Source organism: Mangifera indica, chromosome 1 (assembly GCF_011075055.1).
Source record: "Mangifera indica cultivar Alphonso chromosome 1, CATAS_Mindica_2.1, whole genome shotgun sequence".
NCBI lineage: Eukaryota > Viridiplantae > Streptophyta > Magnoliopsida > Sapindales > Anacardiaceae > Mangifera > Mangifera indica.
Window position 1 is genome coordinate 6492342 of NC_058137.1, and position 21781 is coordinate 6514122.

Consider the following 21781-nt stretch of genomic DNA (forward strand, 5'->3'; position numbering starts at 1 on the left):
AAGAAAACACTTGTGGGCAGTCCTTTTACTTAGGTCATTCTCATCCTCACAGAGTTGCCAGTAGAAAAATAGTGGTGTGATCATATCCCGCATTAATTGGTATTGCTGGAGCCGATGCCCATACAAACAGAAGTGCCTGTCAAATTTCTTCACTTTCAACTGTGGGGTTAGCGCCCCCTCTGGCTGTGTTGCTCTCGATAGTCCAGTCTCGAAAGTTAACTCTGGACCTGTAATTTCGCTTCTACTCTCTTTGCTACATACAGATACTGCCTTAACTCCAACTGCCTTTAACATTTATTGATTCAGAGAATTATAAACCTAATCTGATGACAATAATGAATTGATTTTAATTGTGTTGTTGTATGAAAACCAATCACACCTAATAAAATAAATACAGGTTTAGTGATCGACTCCATAACCACTGAACCAGATAAGTTATTTGTCCAGTCTTTAGCTTTGAGTAATGTTATTTGTCCACTACTTATTACCTTATGAGTTCCTATTGCTAAATATAGTTCAATATTAACAATAGTGAACATAATAATACATTGAACTGTCTAATTGAGCCCATCTATTTCCAAAAATAACTTTCTTAAGGTGGCTCTGACTTTCCTAAGTACTTTTCAACATTGGCACCGAAAAGGTTTTGGATTTGGATACTAATATTATAAATTTAAAGTTGGGATATATTTTTATTATGTATTGGAAACATCTACTAAATTGTGGTTGAAAAAAATAAAACTTGAAAATTAAAATTAAAACCTGCAATTAAAATCATTGAACTTGAAACCAAATTGACTTGGTGCCAAGAACATTACATTTGAAACTAACAAAGTCAGACTTGAGAACATTCAACATATATTCGAATCCTGTAAAAAATAACATGCTTGAAACTTATAAATAATATGAATAATCAAACCAATTAATAAGGCTATATATAAAGTTTGCTAAATATATAAATAACTGGAAGCAGGCCAGGCAATTCCCCCATTACAAATGGTCAAACACACCACTCGTTCATGTTGATATTTGAAGTTTCTTCTGCGGCTGATAATCCCTATTTCTTTATTCATGGATAAAGCTTTGGTTTCCAGCAAAACCATACTCTATGAATATTTATATATGATGCCTCAATTGTTTCTTTTTCTGAGCTCTAATTTGTGTGTGGTATGATGCTTTCGCCCTCATTTTTATAAAGGATGTCAACTGTTATATTAATTATTTGGGACATCTTGTTCTCCAAATATTAAAATTATAAGAGGAATTTATGATAAGGTGCCTATAACAAGTAACAAAGTCATATATAGACGATTCTCGTCAACAGCTACCAACCTTCATCATCCATCCCACAATATATTTATTACTGCAATAATTGTGTTTCCTTTGAAAGTCGAACAATTCGATCTCCAGATGAATGACATGCCACCGAGAGAGATGACAGGGAAGGAGAGACAATATGGGAAAGCAAGAGACATCACCGAGAGAGCGTTGAAGACGGCTGCCGTTGTTGGAAATTATTATCGTCGTTGTCAGTGTTTTTGAAGTTTATATAAACTGTTTAAACAACGAACGAAACATATTAAAAAACTCTGTTATATTGTTAGTACTGTTGTCTTCGTAGTCACCATTGTTGCCACAGACGATTCACCGATTTTTGCATAACTTTACGAGGGAAAAATTACACAGAAAACTCTCTCACAAGGCTATTGAAATGATAATGAAGGCCCAAAAGACTTACTTTCTTATTGATTCGTCCTTCGCTTAAATTTTCAGAACACGTGGCATGTTCTTATTCGTAATCAAATGAATAACCAATTAAAAATTTATTCAGATTTTTCAAATTTGAGCGTTAAATGACAAAAGAACGCTTCAGGTGTCACAAGTGTATTGGTTAGAGCATTCATGAGTGATCCACAATCGTTGATTTTTGTTAAAATTTTCCAGCCGTTGATCACATATCGTTATGTCGCATTAAAGCCGCTTGACACGAACTGCTTCGGTAAGAAATTTGGCATCGTCGATGTTTTTTAAAACACATTCGTGTGAAAGTTTTGCAATACACGTGTTCAAAACACGTTCAGCCACGCTAAGATTTTACCATCCACTGTTGACCCATTCATCACAAAGTGCCAAAAAAAGGGATTCTTGAAACAAACGCTCCACTCCACATATCGAGCAGCAAGAAAATTACCTAATTAGACTCTTTGAAAACCACTGCTCCCACTTATGTCATTGCCGGCTTCAGTTTTAAATAAATGAATTTTTTACTCTGTTTTTTGGATAAGCTTAACGAATTTTTTATTCATTTTAAGCTTTGTACAAGAAACATAATTACTTTATTGCCCTTCTTACTAACAATTGTTGCTCATTTTAATGTATAAAGGGTGGGATTTTGAGTTTTACAAACTTATTAGTAGAATTTTGGAAAAACATCAAACTATGGGTGGGAATAAGTCCTTTGGCCTTCTAATAAATGCATCAACGCCTGGCCGGCGCATTCCAAACCATAAACCACGAATAAATGAATAAATAAATAAATATATTTATTATAAGTTAAAAAAACAAAACAAAAAGAAAATTGAAGTTTTTTTTTACCACCCAACGAGTTTGTGGATAGAAATTTACCATTTTTTTTAATATTAAACATTTATATCACCAAAATAACATAATTTTAAATTTACATTTATTTTCAATTTTGAGTAAAGATTGGGTTGGCTAAGTGGCCAACCCCTTGATGATTTCGTTAATTTATTCTTTCATAAATATAAAATTATTTTTGATTTTTTTAACTAAAACTTTTTAAAATATATATCTAACTTAAAAAATAATCATCGGTAATCAACAATTTAGAATTTGAATTCATTATTGTTATATTTGTATGAAAAAAAAAAAATTGTTCACAAAATATAATAGAAATATAGGATTTTTTATGTGACTAAATAGTACCCTTGTATAGATTCTATGTTCTAACCAAATTCAAATGTATTTTAGGTAGTATTTAGATCTTGTGATATAAATGTTAAGCGTGGTAGTAAATTTGTCTGAACAGACCAAAAATTAACAAAAAATTGAACTTCCCAAAAAAATATCAAGTGGGTGACTTTACTTTTCAATTAATTGGCCAGACAACATCTCTCAAAGTAAAAGAAATCAATAAAATTTAGTGGTGGTGGGCGACTTAAACTGGGTTCAATAAAGACTGCACTGCATGCTTTCACGTGGAAATGGCAAACTATACACATATATAAATCCAACGGTCTATATCACTTGTTCTAATATTGAACGGCTGACAGTAATGTAAGGAAGTTTGCTGCTGTTGGGGCGGCCAGCGATAGATAGATAGATAAAGCCATAGCCCTTGAAAAAGTGATAATTTACAGTAATCAAAACAGATGCGCTGGTTGACGAGTCCCTGTCCGGTTAGAAATCTCACCAATCACGTTAATTTCTTTTGCCATTTTTATCTTCTTCTTTTTTAATATTTCGTGCGAAGACTGCGACTGGGTTATCCTGCGTGGGGGGAAGAGAATCATCTTCATTTTTCTACTTTATCATCGCATAGATGCTTTGTTTCTTCAAATGAAATTTCTGTTTTAGGCTTTTGTCTTTGCTTCTTGTGTATTGTTCTTCTTGGGTTCTGCTTGTTTTGATATTGATTTTCTCATTCATCCACAACTTTTCACTTTCATACTTATAAAAAGTTATGAACTTGAATTCTGGGAGTCTTTCACGTGAGCGGCTACTCTTTAATCCTTGTTCAGTCACTTCATTTTTCTTCTTTATCATCGCATAGATGCTTTGTTTCTTCACATGAAATTTCTATCTAAGGCTTTTGTCTTTGCTTCTTGTGTATTGTTCTTCTTGGGTTCTGCTTGTTTTGATGTTGATTTCTCATTCATCCACAACCTTTCACGTATGTATTTATAAAAAGTTGTGAACTTGAATTCTGGGAGTTGTTCGTGTGAGCGGCTACTCTCTAATCCTTGTTCAGTCACTTCAGTTTGAATATACGTATAGTTCAAAAGACAGATCTTCTGGAAAACGCGTGAATTCACTGTGTTGAGAGTTGGGGTTTCGAGGGATAGCTTCTTATTATTGCTGGTTTTATAAGGTATCTTGCTTTTATTTCCATTTTGGTTGTAGTAATTAAGTTTAAGCATGTTCTTCATGGTGAACTGAAACCTTATGATAACTAAGTATTGGTTGATATGTTTGTCTGATGTTAATTTTTTCTATTCTTTAACCCCTGAATATGTGTATAGTATTCGATCAATCTTGTTGTTTTGAAGAGTTTAGTTGGCTGTTATTAAATTGCTTAAGTAGTTGTTACCTTAGCTATTCATAGTTATTTTCTATTCTTAATTTTTATATGATGATTTTCTTTCCTTTTTTTTTTTTTTTAAATCCCTTTTAATGTTAATTGTATGTATGGATTCAGGACATAAACCTTTCGAATGGGGACTGATGTTACTGAGGCAGTAGGGACTCTGCCATATCCTTATTCCTTCAAGGTATAAATTTCTTTATCTGCGAGATCTCTGTTTGTGATCCAATTGCAATGTTTGGCCTTAATCCTGTCTGCACGATTTTACTAATTTATTTTAACTGATTGTTTGCTTCTGCGAAAAGAGATTTAATTCTTTCTCAGTGGTTGTTTAACCATGTGATTAAGCACTGCATCATGTTAGACTTGAAATTCTCATGTATTTTAGTTCACTATTGCAGGTGCATCGTGTCATGTGCACAGAACTGATGAAATTGGTAGAGAGAACTATGAATATATTTCCACAAATAGAAGCAGCTCGGCCTCGATGCTCGTCTGGAATTCAAACACTATGCTTGTTGAATAATGCGATTGAAAAGGCCAAGTTAATTCTTCAGTATTGCAGGGAGTCTAGTAAACTCTATCTGGTATGCATCTTGTTGATGATTTGGGGCTAAGAATGTTTTAATGGAATAAGAACAGTCTCTGTGAAAATCATCAATGTGATTGAAATCATCTAAGCAAATTTTAAAGAAAGATATTAGCAAGTCTATACCATTGAAAGGCAACCAATGGTTCTTCAAGTATCGGGAATTTTGCATGTATTGGCTTCTGTGGTTTGGTTCTAGCCTTTCACACAGTTATCTCCAAGAAAAATTGAATCTATTTTATGTTTTAAGATGGACTGGTTTCTGTGGTTTGGTTCTAGCCTTTCACACAGTTATCTCCAAGAAAAATTGAACCTATTTTATGTTTGAAGATGGAATACTACCTGCAGTGCAATATGTAATGAGAACTTTTTGTTGGTATGGAGATTGCTCCTCATGACATATTTTTGTTGTGAAGAAACTTTTGTAACTAATTCAATTTCTTCTTTCAATATCCAACATGCTGGTTGTCTTTTGCTTGTTAGGTTACTTCTCAATTTTGGTTGATAGATGTTATTATTTACTTTCAGGCACTAACTGGGGATGTGATAGCCTTGAGATGCCAGAGGTCGAGGAACTTGTTGGAACAAAGTTTGAGCCAAGTCCAAAACATGGTTCCAGTAATGTTGGCTGTTGAGGTTTGTTCTGCTTTTTTGGCTTTTGGACATCACTTTTTGTTTTGACTGTAAAGATGGGTAGTGGAAGGGTTGATATGAAATGGTCCTAATCATACCATTTCTGCATAAATTGCTGCTCTCTGAGACTCAAAGAAAATATATCGCTTGTTTGTTTGTTGCAGCTACTGTTTATTACCGATGCCCAGGACAATGGTCTCTATAGAAATGCATAATATATAATATAATATAATTTCTTGCTATTATATGTTAATCTGGAGCAATGCCTCATCTATACTTTTAAGATATTCTTGATCATGAGACCAGTCCTTGAAACAAACTTATTAGGCTCATAGCTTGTTTTCATTTGTATTGGCTCGACCATTTAGAGCAACTCTTAGCAAGTTGGTACATCAACTATATTTGAGAGAGTTATTTTGCTGAAATAGGGATCTTTTTTTAACTTGGCAATTTCTCTAAATTGTGATTCCTGAATAAAGAACTGGAAACCATGACCTCTTTGCCTGTTGATCTGCTTTAGTCCAGTAGTGGATGATTACATTATTCAATTTGCCTTCTTTAAATTAGTTTTTAATTATTAGATTCAGATAACAACAGTCAAATTCTGTGTATTTTTTCACTATTTATCTTAGGCCAACACACTGTTATTTTGAATTTTCATCTAAATTTTCTTTTGTTAATCTTCCTTCACATTAGTTTTTCCATAGAATTGATACCAAAATTTCATTTGCAGATTTCTCGAATTATTGATGATCTTAAGGTTGCAACTTTTGTCCTGGACTCCAATGAAGAAGAGGCTGGGAAGGTTGTGCGAGAATTGCTCCAGCTGGGGGCTTCTACATCAGAGTCACTGGAGTGCTCAGAAACCAATGCATTACAACTTGCTGCTCAAAGACTTCATATTACTACCCCAAAGGACCTCTTAATTGAGAGAAGATCTGTAAAGAAGTTGCTGGATCAAGTTGGTGACAATGAGCTACCCAAGAAAAAGATCTTAAAGTACCTTTTGCATTTATTGAAGAAGTATGGAAATTTAATTATGGAGCAGATAGACAATGCCTGTGCTCAAGAAAAGGGATCATTTTCAGTTAGCAGTCAATCTGTTGAAGTCGATTCTTGTACAGGATGTAAGAAGTATGAAGCTCAAACAGAAATCTTGAGTAGAGCTATACCCCCAGAGGAGTTTAAATGCCCCTTATCTTCGAAATTAATGTATGATCCCGTTATCATTGAGTCTGGGCAAACCTTTGAGAGAACATGGATACAAAAGTGGTTGGATGATGGTAATGATACATGTCCAAAAACTGAAATAAAACTGGTCCGTCAATCGTTGACTCCAAACACAGTCATGAAGGATCTAATATCAAAGTGGTGTGCTACGTATGGAATCACCATTGCTGACCCAAGCATGAGAATGGAAAGCCTGTGCTCTTGGGATGCTTCTATGTCCATTGCTAGCTTTGGCAGTTCTATGAATGATTTACGGCTTCCATTGGATGTGAGCAATGTATCAGTTGGATCTTTAGATACTAGTTACAATTCAGACACCGCACACAATAAGATTGCAGATGGGTTAAGTTTGACATCGGTGGAGACCAATAATGATTTTCATAGATTTCAAGCTTCCTCTAACATAATTGAGGCAGATTTATCTAGGCTTGGTGAACTTAACTGGGAAGATCAATATAAGGTGGTCGAAAATATTAAAAGCCTTTTGAAGCACAGTAGTGAAGCTTGTTATTCTCTCTCATCTATGAATTTTATTGAACCTCTTGTGAGATTTCTTAGAAATGCACGAGACAGACATGATGTTAGAGCCCAAAGAGTTGGATTTCAATTGTTATTGGCATGCATGAGCAAAAGCAGGTACGTTGTTCTCAGGTACTTCTTCAAATGTGACTAATCTTGTAATTTAGGGTAATTGTGTTGTTGTCTTATTAATTCGCTCATTCATTCTGACTTAAGAGTTGTTTGCTTTAGAATACTAGACTAAAGGTAAAACTTTGCAAATGTTTCATGTTGATTAAATTGTTTAAGGCATTATTCTTTGGTTAGGACCGTTGCTCATGTACCTATATCAATTTGTTTTAATCTTGTTTCAACCACACAATATGCAATTAATCCTGTGATTCATGGTAATTTTTGTTGTTTAATATAATATAAATTATTCATTCTAACTTAAAAATTGTTCATCTGACTTGAGAATTATGTGGTTTAGAGTAACTAGAAGTAATTTTCAGAAGTTTTCTTTTTGATTGAACTGTTGTTTAAGTCATTAATCCTTGTTGTATCTATTGCTTAAATGCCTATATACTAGACTCTTATTTCAATCACACAAATATTTAACTTTTGAATTGCAACTGTAGCAGCAGTTTTAACTTTCGGATTGATCATCCTTATCTTTTGTTCATCTATATTTATAACATTTATGAGTAGCTTATTTATTTGATTAATTCTGCTCCTTCGTGCAGAAGTGGAATACCATGCTTGGATGAAAATGTGTTTCTTTTGTTGGCATCTTTTCTTGATTCAGAAGTAAGTGATGAGGCTTTTGCCATCTTGGAAGAGTTATCTAGGTATCGATATTGTAGATCTTATATTGTATCATCTGGAGTTCTTGCCTCCATCGTTAAGATCCTAGATTCTGAGAACAGAGAACTCAAGGAGCATTCTATAAAAATTCTGCATAATTTGTCATTGGACAATGAAAGTTGTTCTCAGATTCCATCTTCAGAGTGCATCCCAAAATTGGTGCCCTTTTTAAAGGATACTACACTTGCAGAACATTGTATAAAAGTGTTGAAAAACATGTGTGATATTGAAGGGGCTAGAGTTATTATTGCTGAAACCAGTGGATGTCTGGCTTCTGTGGTGGAACTACTTGAAATGGGAAGGCTGGAGGAACAGGAACAAGCAGTTTCCATTCTCCTTTCTTTATGTTCGCAACGTGTTCGCTATTGTCATTTGGTTATGAATGAAGGTGTTATCCCTTCCCTCGTCAGTATATCAATCAATGGGAACGACAAAGGAAAGGTGATGGCATTGGAATTGCTTCGTCTCTTAAGAGATGTTCAACAATGTGATGAGCTAGAATGTATTGAATCTGATCATGACACTTCCAGAGATTCTAGCAGCTACACTAAAGAAAAGAAAGCATCTTCAAAGTCATATGGGTTTTTTATGGGGAAATTTTCAATGTTCTCAAAAACTCATCTTGCACGCAGCAAGAAAAGGGAAATGAAACTAGGAGTTTAGCTCTTTTTCCAGTTTTGATTTTGTGGGTAGACTCAATTACATACACAATTACACCAGGCAAATAACATAGCTTGTAATTTATGATCTTCTTCGACCAAGGCTGGATTTAGGATTTGTGCATATCGTATCATAACCAAATGTAGTGTAGGTATTGAATTGTTTCATTTACTTGTAATTATAATTCTGAATATGTATCACTATCTAGCTGTTTACTGGGTACATATTGATGTCCAGTTGTATATGATGTCTTGTTTATGTTGATGAGACCTTTTTTTTAAAAAAGAAAAATTGTGTGTGTAAACTGACATAATCGGTGCAGACAAGGGGAAATTGAAACAAACTTGCTGCAGGTTTTTGTCTGTTTGAGAGTAAGGACTAGTTTGGGTTTCAGGTTCAGTATGTGTTATAACATCAAATCGGAAATTCTTGGCATTGTTTTTACAAAGAGAAAGGGTAGACTGCATCCATGAAACTTGCTGATAAAGGTTTGAAGAGACTTAACAAACTGGTGTGTGTGCAGGAGCTGTCAGAGTCCTGGTAATGAGTTGTTAAAGTCCCAATACAGAATACTTAGATTCGTGCTTGTCCTCAGTGTTGGTGCAAAGATGTGCCTGATTATTGTGGGGTTGCAGTTGTAGCCGTGGATTGTCTAGTCATGATGGACTGTTTCTTACAAATGAATTGAATTCCAAATCACAGGTGGTTTGTTAATTGGTCAGCCTCAGCCTCCGCATATGTTCCTTGAACCATTCTTAAATGTCTTTTCTGTTTATAATATCGATGTCTTCTTCAGTTCTCCCTCAATCCTTACTAATCCTAGCATAATTATTTTCAAATCTTTTCATAGATTTTGGAATTTCTTTGTGTAAACGCCATGATGCCTTCTTCGAACCTGTTTTATCACAATTTCTTTTAGAGGTCCACCCAAAGCCTGAAAACACTTCTTGATTTTAGAAATGCATAAATCTTTCTTTCTTTCTTTATATTTTATTTTTATCTACAATCTCGTCTTTTTACAGAAAATCTCTTTGAAGCCATGAATCTATGGTGGATTGAGTCTCGTATTTTCGTGTCACTTCAATCCTCGTGTAACTAAGTGTGGACAGAATCCTGAAAATTGTCACTGTTAGAATGAGTAGAAACTTGTTGCAACTGAAAAGAGGTGGAGAATGTAAGCTTGAATGACACCGGCAAGGAAGGAAAAAGATCAAATTTTTTTTTATTTTTTTAATTGTTGGAGACGAAAATGACGACTTTACAATTTACTATAAACTTTTTTCTAATTAAATTAAATTTTGAATGAAAAATATGATTTATATATTGAATAGATGAAAGAAAACTTTTGGACCAAACTTAAATTTAAAAAAAAAAAAAAAAAAAAGTGTTGTAATTAGATGGTAAGTGAGAATTTGAGTATAAAAATGTGGCAAAGAAGTAGCATCACTGGAAATTCCCCAAATCAGCTCAACTGGCGGTGAAGCTGAAAATGGTGCATAAGCATGCAATACTGAGACCAATGCCTCCTGACTTATGGATCCTATTTCAGCTCAACTTAGATTTATGTGACCATTATTGTGTGAAATGGCAGTTGCAGTCTTGTTCATTGTTACAACATATAGCATCTAGGATTCATTAAAGCAAAGCAATCATAACAAAACTGAGAGGAACTTTTGTCATCATAAACTTTGGAACTTGAAGATATACATGCATATATATGATAACATATATACCATACCATACCATACCATACCATACCCTGAAGAACAAGTAAAAAGAACCGGTTTGCAATGCCAAGTGCCGATGATCACAAGGCATGGAGCAAGCCATACCCTGAAGAACAAGTAAAAAGAACCGGTTTGCAATGCCAAGTGCCGATGATCACAAGGCATGGAGCAAGCTGATCATGACGAGCTAAACATTAAGGCCAAGGAAACACAAGTGTGAGATGGGCCCGGTCGGGAATATTTTGTTGGGGGATTCAGAATTTCCTCCAAGTTAGTGATAAGTTTAGTTACCAATTTTATAATTATTATATTAGATAAATTAGTAATTTAATTTTGATATTTAAATTTAAGATTAAAAATTTTCTATTATCTCTTAAATTATCCCTTAATTTAAGATTAAAAATTTATCCTTTATTCTCTATTATATATTTTTATCGTACTTATTTTTGGTTATGTAATTTTTAATAAAAAATTTTATTTAAATTATATCATTCATTTGGGATCTTTATCACCATTGCTTCTAGCCATACAATTTTCCATATACACATTAACTGGGGATCTTATTTGGATTGGGATGTCCCTTCAAAGAGAAATTAGATAAATCAAAGAATTTAAACTTTAAAAATACTCCATCTTTTTTAATTCAATCTATCTCTGGGCACAATTTTCCATATTGCAACAACCAGCATAAGTGGCTACAGTGAATTCACAGCGGAGAAGCAAGAGGCTGCAAAGAGATTAAACACTGAAGAGCGTCTTGTCTCTGGATTAATGTACTTGCACATTGACTTGGAAAAGAAAGGGTCATATCAAATCAAACCACTCTAACAAGCAAAGATGATATACACAGTAGAAATACTAATGGGAGCAGTGGTGTGATCTGATTGGTCACTGTAGGCCGTAGCGAATGAAGTAAGAGGCGTGGCTCTTTCTCATCGATCCCTGCAACGGACCCCCTCTCCTTCTACCATTCTACTTTGCTTCTTTCTCTTTCTAAGCTTTCTTTATTACCATCCGGAATATCTGGAGTTGCAGCTCTGAATTCGGGTTTGGTTGGATTTGTTCCCTACTAAACGATTTTTTTAACTTATTGTCCGTGGGTCACTCCTTTATCCATCAAGCTTTGGCTTTTCGCAGCTCCTATACTTCAACCTTTTTCAAGACAACCATACCTCTTTACCTTAGAAAACGGCTTTATTTATTCTACATATTAGGTATCGATCACATCAGAATAGAGGGTTTTTTCTTCTTTGGGTTGAATGAGGATTGTCGAAATGACACTTACTTACTTTCAATCATCCATCTTGGTAGTAAAATTTGTTAATGGAAAATTAATTACATTACCCATGATTAACCTAATCTAAATACACTTAAACAATTTTATTAATATTAAACTAATATAATAAATTAATTTGCGTTGATCAAAATGCCCATTTAAAAGCCTAGCAAACATCGCATGTTCACCCCTTTCAAATACTCAAAATCGCGCAGCCAAAATCCTCAAAATTCCACCAACGATTTTCATCTGTTTTCTGGAAATAAAAATGGTACAAAAAGTTAATCAATTATTCTATGTCATGTTTTATATATTTTAGTGTAAAATTTTAAGTGGTTGGATAAAATTTTTGATGTTTTTGGGGTTAGGGTTTTGGTTTTGAATGAAGGATTAAATTGCTACAATCATTTGTGTTTTGAATGAGTTTTGCCAAAAATTTTATGTTGAAATGGATGTAGATATAATTTTTTGTGAAATTCGATTTGAAAAATTGACTTTGAAAGTGGTATGGCCACCACGCGATAAGCTAGAGATGAGGAGGTAATTGCGAGTTTTCAAACAACATGAGCCATTTGTTCCCGTGTGATAGGGGGCAAACTGTGGTTTTTAAACAGTGCCCACCTGGTTGGGGAGGGGGTGTGAGGGCTATTAAACATTTTTCAATTCTGGGGCTTCTTAATATTTTTAATGATGGGCATTTAGGTGGTAAATTGAAAATTTTTTATTTTTAGCATTTTCACGTAATTTTAAAATTTTCGATTTTTTTGAATAAATTAGTTATTATAAAAATTAATTTTGATATTTTTGGACATTTTCCCATTTCATTTTAGATTTTTTTGTACGTAATTTTTAAAATTTTGGTTTATTTTTCGAATAAAATATTTATTATGAAATTTGACATAAATTAAACTTTTTGAATAATATCCATATAATGGTTTTTTCATGTGTACTTTTCAAAATTTTGGCCTCATTTGTCCAACTAAAGCATTCCAACGTATTTTTGGAAATTTTCATTTAGAAGGCTATTTTGATCATTTCATTTTCAGCAAGCAAATTAAAATTTATCAATTTTAAAGGTTTTAATGTGTAGATTTTAAATTTTTAGTTAGTGTTTCCGAATTAAACATTTATTATAAAAACTGGCCTAATTTTAATCTTTTCTAATGTAAACCAACACAAAAAGAAAGAGGGAGAAGTCAAAATGGGAAATGATATTCCATGTCAAGCAACATTTTAAGGCTCAAGTTAGTGTGCGTAAACACAAAGATGCAATTTTCAAAATTAACTCTTCATTGACAGAGGAGCATATTAAAATTTTTTGAATGACATGTTTTGGATAGTTTCTTCACCTAAAAGACAACAAATTCAATGCAGTGTTGGTATAGTCTTCATAAGAAGAGAGGTGATTAGGGCGTAGTCGAGAGATGAGTTATGGTTTAGGATTAGAGTAAACTCGAGAGATGAGTTATGGTTTAAGATTAATAGGGGTTGGCATCAGGTTTGACCCCAACAAGTTTGCCATTATTATCGGGCTTTGTTTCAACTGACTAATGGATATTGACTTGTATCTTTTGCCTCTTGTTGGACATAGGCTTCGAGATACATATTTCAATGATAAGCAATCTGTGACATATGGTGATTTGATCTACATATTTGAGTGTAGGGCATGGGTGGAGGACAATTGTGATGCAGTCAAGTTGGCCTTACTCTATTATCTTCATTTGGAGTTATTAGGAAGTAACAACAAAAAATTGGTTTTTGAAAAAGTACTCAAACTACCAAATTATGTGTGATGGATTCAATTCATACCCATGAGAAATATAGGTGTGCATATGACTTATTGTTGGATATGCAATTGCATTGATCAACTATGTGTAGAGTCTGACCTTAGCAAGAACAAAGTTACCCCTATGAGATAGTATAGTATCATAAAGTTCCTGCTAGCTTTCCAAGTGTAAGAGTTTTTTTTATTATAATTTGTGAAAAAAAATAAATTGAAGTTGATATTGTCGTATTAGGCACATTAGAGAGCTAGGCAGATTGCATGTCACTTTTAGTATGTCTACATATGTTGAGGTTATGTATGAGAGACTTCACGGGATGGGATGATATTAGCTTATCTTTAACAGAGATGCGATAAGCAATTCTTAATCATTAGTTGTTATTGATTAAAAATATAAATAACATAGTTTACTTATACATAAATTTAATTATTATAATTTAATGAGGAGGATGATATTAATTTCTCGTTAATATTATCTTTAATCGAGAAGGTTGAAGGTTGATATCACGACATTGTTGCATATACAAGAATGTAAGATACCTAATTTTCTTTCTCAATATCCTCCTCGCTAGAAGTGACATCTGTTTCTCCTGATGTTGCTTCTCTAATTATTGCTCTCACTCATGTCAAGGCCCCCATCGAGCCCCTTGCAATCAAGCCCACTTTAACCAAGGCCCCTGTTGTGCCCCCTACCATCAAGCCCACTTCAGCCAAGCCTTACATCAATACACATGAGTCTTGCATGCGTTACTTTGATGTTACCTTAGCTTGATGGGGGAATCTTATCTTGGACCATTTGTAGGCTAGGATGAGTCATATGGAGGCCACACTTAGTCATTTAATGGCTAGTAAACCTTAAAAAAAATACTACCATGCAATGAACTAAAAGGAATTTTTGGGTTACTGGAGTCTGACAAAGCAGTGAAATATAATAAAAATTCATACAAAAACCCAAAAACTCTCATGGATCACATTTTAGGATGAGATTTTCATAAACCATGGCATATCAATCCATAGGTGTTCTAAGAAACACAATACTTGCATTTGAAGGCTTCTTAGGTCTTTACATGATTGTGAAACCGTTATCCAACCCACTACGAGACAATGTCTTGGTATCCATGCAAAACATAGATGAAATGGAGGCTAAAACTGATCGTGTGAGGCTGCTAGAGCTTTGTGAACAAGGAGGATACTCGGAGGAATGGGTGTTCATCAATGAAATTGAGCAAAAGTTTTAAAACTGTGAAAATTGTTCTCTATTTATAGAACACGATAAATGACATGAATAGTTATTTTCAAGTCATTCATCTTTCATTTTTATCCCATAATAATTTGTGATCTATATAAATTTTTGATATTAATTTAAATAAAACTCAAATAAAGTTATATAAAAAGTTTATTTATATCAAATTTATGTTAAGAGTAAAAAAATGCTATAACTAAATTAATTACAAAATAACAACAATAATCACATGAACTTATAAATTAACAAAGATTCATCTTTACATAAAGAAATCTCAATTTTTCAATTTCAAACTTTAAAATAATATATTAAATTATATAATGAAATGTTATTTATTTGAATTAAAATAATTTTGATATATAAGGTTTTTGTTTTTGAATTGATTTATAGATAAAAATATAAATAAAAATAAATTTAAAAGACTGAAATTTTAAAGTTGGGGAAGAGGACAAACAGTTGTATAGTTAGAGTCCTTACTAATAATATATAATAAAAAATTAGAGTTAACAAAATAAAATATAAACATTAAAAAAAAGTGTTAAAATAATTAATTTCTCTGTTTAACGTCAGTTCAAAGAACGAACTCAAAAAAAAAAAAAAAGAAGCCCAAACCCCCTACACCTGCCAAAGCTGGAAGGCCCAGAACCCAACAAAAGCAAAACCCGTTTAAAGGCAATCGGCATAGAGCATAGAATGGTCATTTCACTGACTCACTGATGAACGCAACTGTGGGGGCCATTTATTGCCACAGCTTCGTTAATGGCTTACATTCAGTCTTATTCTCTCTGCATTAACGTCCTTTTTCTTTATATACGCATGCATTTCTAACGGAACGACTCCCCTCTGCCTCTAACTTTGTGACTCTCTCTAACTCCCCTTTCGTCTCTTCAGCCTCAAACTTCATCTCTTACTTAACTTCTTTTCTAGTTTTTTTTTTTTTTTCAAAAGGAAGATGAGAAACAGTTTTTTATCAGACTTGTTACGCTTTGCGAACCCCACGGAAAACTTACCTTCCAGGGTTAATGGGATTGATTATAACTCAACTGAGTTAAGTTCAGTTCCTGGGTTTAACTTGTATGGTAAGACGGATAGTAGTTCAATATGCCGAGCAAAGGTATCTAATTTGCCGAATTTAACGTCCGAAACTTATTTGGGTGCACGCCAATCCACAGACGGTGGCGATATTTCATTTTTGGGAACGGAAATCGACGAATTCTTGACCAGGGCTTCTCGGAAGTCCTTCGAGAATTCTCCCATCAATTTAGATGGTGGAGTTGTAGCTAAAGATTGTGATGATGGTGTAGTCCTAGGTGAAAATTATACAGCCACATTTACAAATGGAGAGGTATGTTTTTTTTCCATTTTATATATATATATATATTTTTTCATTTTCCTGTTCGCTAATTTCTAACTTATATTCTCGGTATTTCAGGAGCTACCGGAAACTCAACCACGGGACAAAGTTAAAAGGAGAAGGTTAAGTTCTTCCGCAAGTGAGGAGGCCTCTGAGGATAATGATACAGCTGAAGAAGTAAAATTTCCAGAATTAAGAGATAAATTTTAATGTTACATAAGAACTTTAATTTTCACTAAGATCTTTGTTATGTCCTGTCTCTTGTTTACAGGAAAAGAAACTGACTTTTAGCGATAAGTTGAAATGGTTAAAGAATTTACTCCCTGCTTGTTCCTCCAAAGGTTCAGATACAGTTACTATTCTTGAAGACGCAGCAAAGTATGTTAGGAGTCTTCAAAGGAAACGCGAGGTAACATATTTATCTCTAAACTCGTCATGTAGTCTTGTTCAAAAAGCAAATATATTATTAAAAAATTAATACGTCGGAGTTTAATTATATTGCAGGTTCTCAAGCAGCAAGTAGACCCGCAAACTTTCATGGAGAGTGAGGAATTGCGCCTAAACTGGGTAAGAATTCAGTCCCTCAATCTTCTCAATGTTTGGCCGGTTGAATGCAACTGACTTGTTCTTAAATGCTTATGAAAATGAAGCAGAATGGTAAATTTCCCACCTTTAAACCAGTTAATTCAAAATCCAGAAGTAACTATCCCTTTATATTGCCGGCTCCACACCACCAAATACTGATGAGCCGTCAACCTGAAAGACAGGGATGTTTGTGTCGGTTTTCTCCGGAGACTTCAATGTCTTTGCCCCCTCTGCCTGATGTTATGCCTTTGCCTGATCTCGAAACTCCACCTGATTTCGAACAAGTATGTTAACTCATCATATATGTAAACATTTCTGCCATAACTCTTTATGGGTTGTTAAGTTCCTTCAACTTATTCTTGAATCAAATTTTTGTTGCAGCAAGTTCAACCTCTTTCTTCATGGGAGGATGAATTACAAAAGCTTGTCAATCAGTTTTTCCGTTGAGGATGATCAGCTGCTACATCAATCTCCAAATTTTTAGAGAAGTCCAGGGAATGAATCCGAATGGTCCGAATTTCCTTCTCCAAGATCATCTACTAGATCCAATGTTTTATTTGTATTACCGCCATTATTGGCCTGTAATGACTTGATGTTTAACAATAACTAGTTTAGTTTGTGATAACAATATTTTGTTTTTCTTTTGACGGGCTAAGTGAATGTAGAACACATAAAAATCGAATGTGGGGGCAATAATTCCGTAAGTTACAATTTTTTTTGGTTTCGTCAGAAAGTAGACCTTCATTTTACAGATGACAACCAAACGAATTTTGATATACATTTGAACTGAGATTCTGCTTAGTTTCCGTATAATCTTTATTCGTTTATCGAGTAATGAAAGATCCTTTTGTTCAAGTTTCCGAGGCATGTTGCTGATACTGTAATATTTCTCATCTTTAAAAGGTATATCAAGGCTAAAGATTAAACTAGTAGGCATGTGGAGCAAATTTCTTGACTGCCGAACCTAGTTTGTAAGTATAATTTGTATTAATGGTCTATTAAATATATTAAAAATAATTTTTGAATTTAAAACATATATTTTCATATTAAATGAGAATCATATATTATATTTTTAAATTTTTAGCTAAATTTAAATTATACGATTGTTTTTTTTATTTTTAATTGTTTATGAAAATATTATTACCACATTAAAAAAACCTAATAGCATTTATTTCTTATTTTCCCCTCATAAATATTTTTTCCCTTGTGGCATATATAAAAATTCATTATTTATTTGTTTTTCTCGATATATGTTATTTATTGTATAAAAAATTTTGATTATATATTATGTTATATTAAGTTTAATAGTCAATTAAATATTTTATATTTAAATTATTATATTGATTTTTAATAGAAGATTTTTAAAAAGTATTAAAATTATTAAGATATTATCGTATCTTTATAAACATATTATTGATTATTTATCGTATTAAATCCTATATATATGTTTCATATGGAAATTTTAGAGGTGTTTTTTTATAAATGTATATTTTATTATTTATCATATTATACATGTATAATTCGTGTATCATTTTTTTCTTTTTCCCTTATTTACTAATTAGGCTGCCGAATTGGACATTAACCCTGGAAACATCTTCAATTTTTTAGCTTTTCAGCAGATTAATTTCTCGCCGGAACAATTTGCATAACCATACATATGACCTTACAATTCTCATAATTTTTATTTGTAGCCATATGTTATCACGAGCTTCCATCAAAATCATCTGCTTAATAAACAATGCTAAAGCTCAAATGTCTGCCCAGGTATGTACATCATTACATACTTATCCTCGTTAAACTCAGCATTTTCTCCTCACCGAAATAGATGTGAGCATAAGTGCATTTGCCTTAAAAGAAAGGATAGATAAGATGACTCAATTCAGTGATTTCAGGGTTTTTACAGTCTCTTCAAACCATACAAAAGAGAAAACAACTCATAGCTATAACAGTTGTTTATGCTTGGTTGTAAGATCTGTCATTAGATATAGAGTTTTAACTTGGATAAAGTTGCTCGTTAAAAGAAAAAAGAAAAAAAGAAACGATGCCTGAATGTTATTATATTTTTAATAGAATATACATTACGAAAAAAAAGCTTTATGATGTCTCATTTACAAGGTTTATATAATTTTTTTCAATTAATACTCTTGCTGTGGAGGTTTGGAATGAAATAAACAAAAATTAAAATTCACCTCCGGCTGATGAATTTTTTATTTCATTCTGTATTCACTGGTTTATTTAGATAACGAATATTATATTTATATTTTATAATATTGTTCTATATTCAAAAATCATCCTTGCTTTTCCAAAAATTTATTTTAAGATATTCTGTAGGTCCCTCTATTTCTTCCATAACTCTTTGTCTTCCTTATCCAAAAATCCTCGTGTGATTTGAAGTCCAGTCAGCCGTGAGTGATAACTGGTTAGTACATAATTGAGGGTTTTGGAAAGAAGAATGTCAATAGAACCATAAGAAGGCTCGAATAAGTCTGGTATGGATATTTGAAGATCTTCTTGGAGAAATAAGTGTGTGAAAGTCAAGTAACCAAAATTTTAATGTATGTCAGAATGCATACATCTATGGGGTTCCCACAAACTTATAGCGTAATCAAAATCATCCCCTCTTCTCCTTTTTTCTTTTATTTACATTTGGTTAATATTTGGTTCTAAAAGAAGGTAAAGTTGCAAGTATGTATTCTTAAAAGTTAGTAAAACTGATAGAATATTAAAACTTTCAATACAAAAATCTAGGTTTAAACCTCTATCATGTTTATGAAACTTTGACTTACTTGGAATATATACGTCTATGGTGTTCCCACAAATTTATAGCATAATAAAAATCATCCCCTTTGCTCCTTTGCTCTTTTATATACATTTGGTTAACATTTAGTTCTAAAAGAAGGTAAAGTTACAAGTATGCGACCTCAAGAGTTAGCAAAAGCAGAAGAATATCAAAACTTTCAAAGTAAAAATATGGGTTTGAGTCTCTGCTACACTTGTAAAACCTTAACTTATCTGATGTAGTAGTAATGGGTTTGGTCATTGTGCCTCAAGTTTACCTATCCAACAGATATGAATGAGGTCCCGGTTAACCAAAAAAAATGTGCAAGTATGCATTAGATTTCCCTCTTTTATTTTTAATATGACTTTTGGTTATTACATTTATTTACTAATTTTTTAAGGCAAAAATATTTTTTTTATTTAATATAACTATGTTGAAAAATATTTTAAAATAATTATATTCAATAATTTTTAGGATATTTAAGTAAAATATATGTTAGTATTCTTTTATTTTACTCAACCAAACATCATAATTATTTAAATTTATCAATTTTTATTAATTATAATAATAATTTATAGCCAGTATTTTATTTTTTATAATAAAGTGTTATCCAAACCAAATGCACTTTAAACCATTTCACATTAGATATCTCATGATCAAAGTTTAGTTTCCATCTTGCATCATATGAAAGTGTAATTGATTTTATTTTGAGTACTTCCACCTCCATTTACTGATAGTTGGTTACCTTTAGCATGTAGCTATTACCAAGTATTGGAAGTGTGCGCAAGCAACAGTGAGAATTCTTAAACTTTGTATATCAAAATCTGGTAAGAAAGCATGCAACCACGTATATTTCAACACATTTTGACTACTAAGATCCTGTCTGTTGTATGATTTGTTATAGTTGCTGAAATAAATGAAATCTGTGATGCCTGATCATTATTATTTTAAGCATACAGGAGAATGTCGAGTACATAGCATGGAGCCAAAAGTTGTTTGGAAATGGAAATCCTTAAAATAAGTTTTACCATAATGCTTGCTGATTAGTTGATATATGAGAACTGAGTAGCTTGTGTTGTGATTGAGGCATGAGATTTCATGCTCAACATTCTTCTCTGATCTTGTATGTTTCTTCCGCTAATTTTCACCAGCAATGCAGGGAAAACTTTGTTTGCAAATTGCTGCGTTGTCAGACCACCTTAATGGGAGGGATACTTATGTGCGTCTTCTTCTACATCTTTTGTTTTCCTAAATTTTATTCTTCCTTCTTAGTTTTCAATCACTAATACCCTAATTTCAATCTATTTAATGTTTTGTGTAGGAACCCTACTCAATTTACTTTGGAGGAATTCCTCACTTTGTTATAAGAAAATGTGGGACGTTGAAGCTTGAAGTTATATAGATATCATGCGCTTCCCTCCAATTCATGTAGAATCTACAGCATTAAGATGTTCAAGAAGGGCTGAAATTGTGTGCTGTACTCATTCCTCTGACATTTTGCTTCTTTTGCTTAGAATATCTAGAAAACAACTTGAATTGTAGGTCATATCACTTTGATCATTTCTTGTGTCATATCAATGTAGTAGTAGAGAGAAACTGCTGTTGGAAGGAAGGATCCAGCAAAATCATGTGATGGTGCTCGGCAAATAGATACATGAATTTATAGAAGTGGCAGTAGATGGTGGAGTGAGAGCGGTTGATTTGAGACTCAAACGTGCTTATACTACTCGAACTAGTCATGGATTTGCTGACAACCTTTATGTGACACTTTTAGACAAATCTCATATCGATAAATACGGAAAAAATGTTGAACCTGTTTATGCATCCTACATCAATTAAAGATAAAAAGATTTGATTTAGTAAATAGTCTGTTAGCTTCTAAAACTGTCAAAACGTATTTTTTGTTACAAAATTCAGAAATAAAACTATAATAGACTGTGTATCTAGAGTAGACAATATCTTGATAGTAAATGGGGCTATTGAACCAAGGATTGAGCGATGATGGGGCAAACCTCAACGTTCTCGGCAAACCTTAGTGAGAATGTTAAATCTCGTAAAGGGGTCTATATGACACCTTTAGATAAATTTCACATCAGTAAAGTACAAAAAAAACATTGGGTCTATCTGTGTATTTCACATCAATTAGTGATGAAAAAATTTAACTAGTTAAATAGTCTGTGAACTCTTCAAACTATCAAAACATGTTTTGGGTTACAAAATTTAGAAGTAAAATCAT

At 32.9% G+C, this 21781-nt stretch overlaps 1 protein-coding gene across 4 annotated transcripts; it reads left to right on the top strand.

Annotated features, from left to right (window-relative positions):
- The first annotated feature begins 3396 nt into the window (after positions 1 to 3396).
- On the top strand, positions 3397 to 9040 carry LOC123225446 (U-box domain-containing protein 5-like). Of its 4 annotated transcripts, none has more exons than XM_044649400.1 (6): positions 3397 to 3419; positions 4439 to 4511; positions 4726 to 4911; positions 5442 to 5549; positions 6280 to 7427; positions 8018 to 9040. In XM_044649400.1, the coding sequence occupies exons 2-6, from the start codon at positions 4455 to 4457 to the stop codon at positions 8799 to 8801; spliced, it is 2283 nt and encodes a 760-aa protein (XP_044505335.1). In that variant the 5' UTR covers positions 3397 to 3419; positions 4439 to 4454; the 3' UTR covers positions 8802 to 9040. The 4 variants fall into 4 exon arrangements, with proteins under 4 accessions (XP_044505335.1, XP_044505328.1, XP_044505342.1 ...); XM_044649393.1 differs by lacking the exon at positions 3397 to 3419 and adding an exon at positions 3446 to 4111; XM_044649407.1 differs by lacking the exon at positions 3397 to 3419 and adding an exon at positions 3453 to 4111 and having other exon boundaries at positions 6280 to 7412.
- The last annotated feature ends 12741 nt before the right edge of the window (positions 9041 to 21781 follow it).

Bases quoted from the DNA above. Each gene is read 5' to 3' on its own strand.
- LOC123225446 (XM_044649400.1), top strand. From the start codon at position 4,455: ATGGGGACTGATGTTACTGAGGCAGTAGGGACTCTGCCATATCCTTAT. The intron at 4,512-4,725 runs GTATAAATTTCT...TCACTATTGCAG, and splicing joins CATATCCTTATTCCTTCAAG to GTGCATCGTGTCATGTGCAC. The intron at 4,912-5,441 runs GTATGCATCTTG...ATTTACTTTCAG, and splicing joins AGTCTAGTAAACTCTATCTG to GCACTAACTGGGGATGTGAT.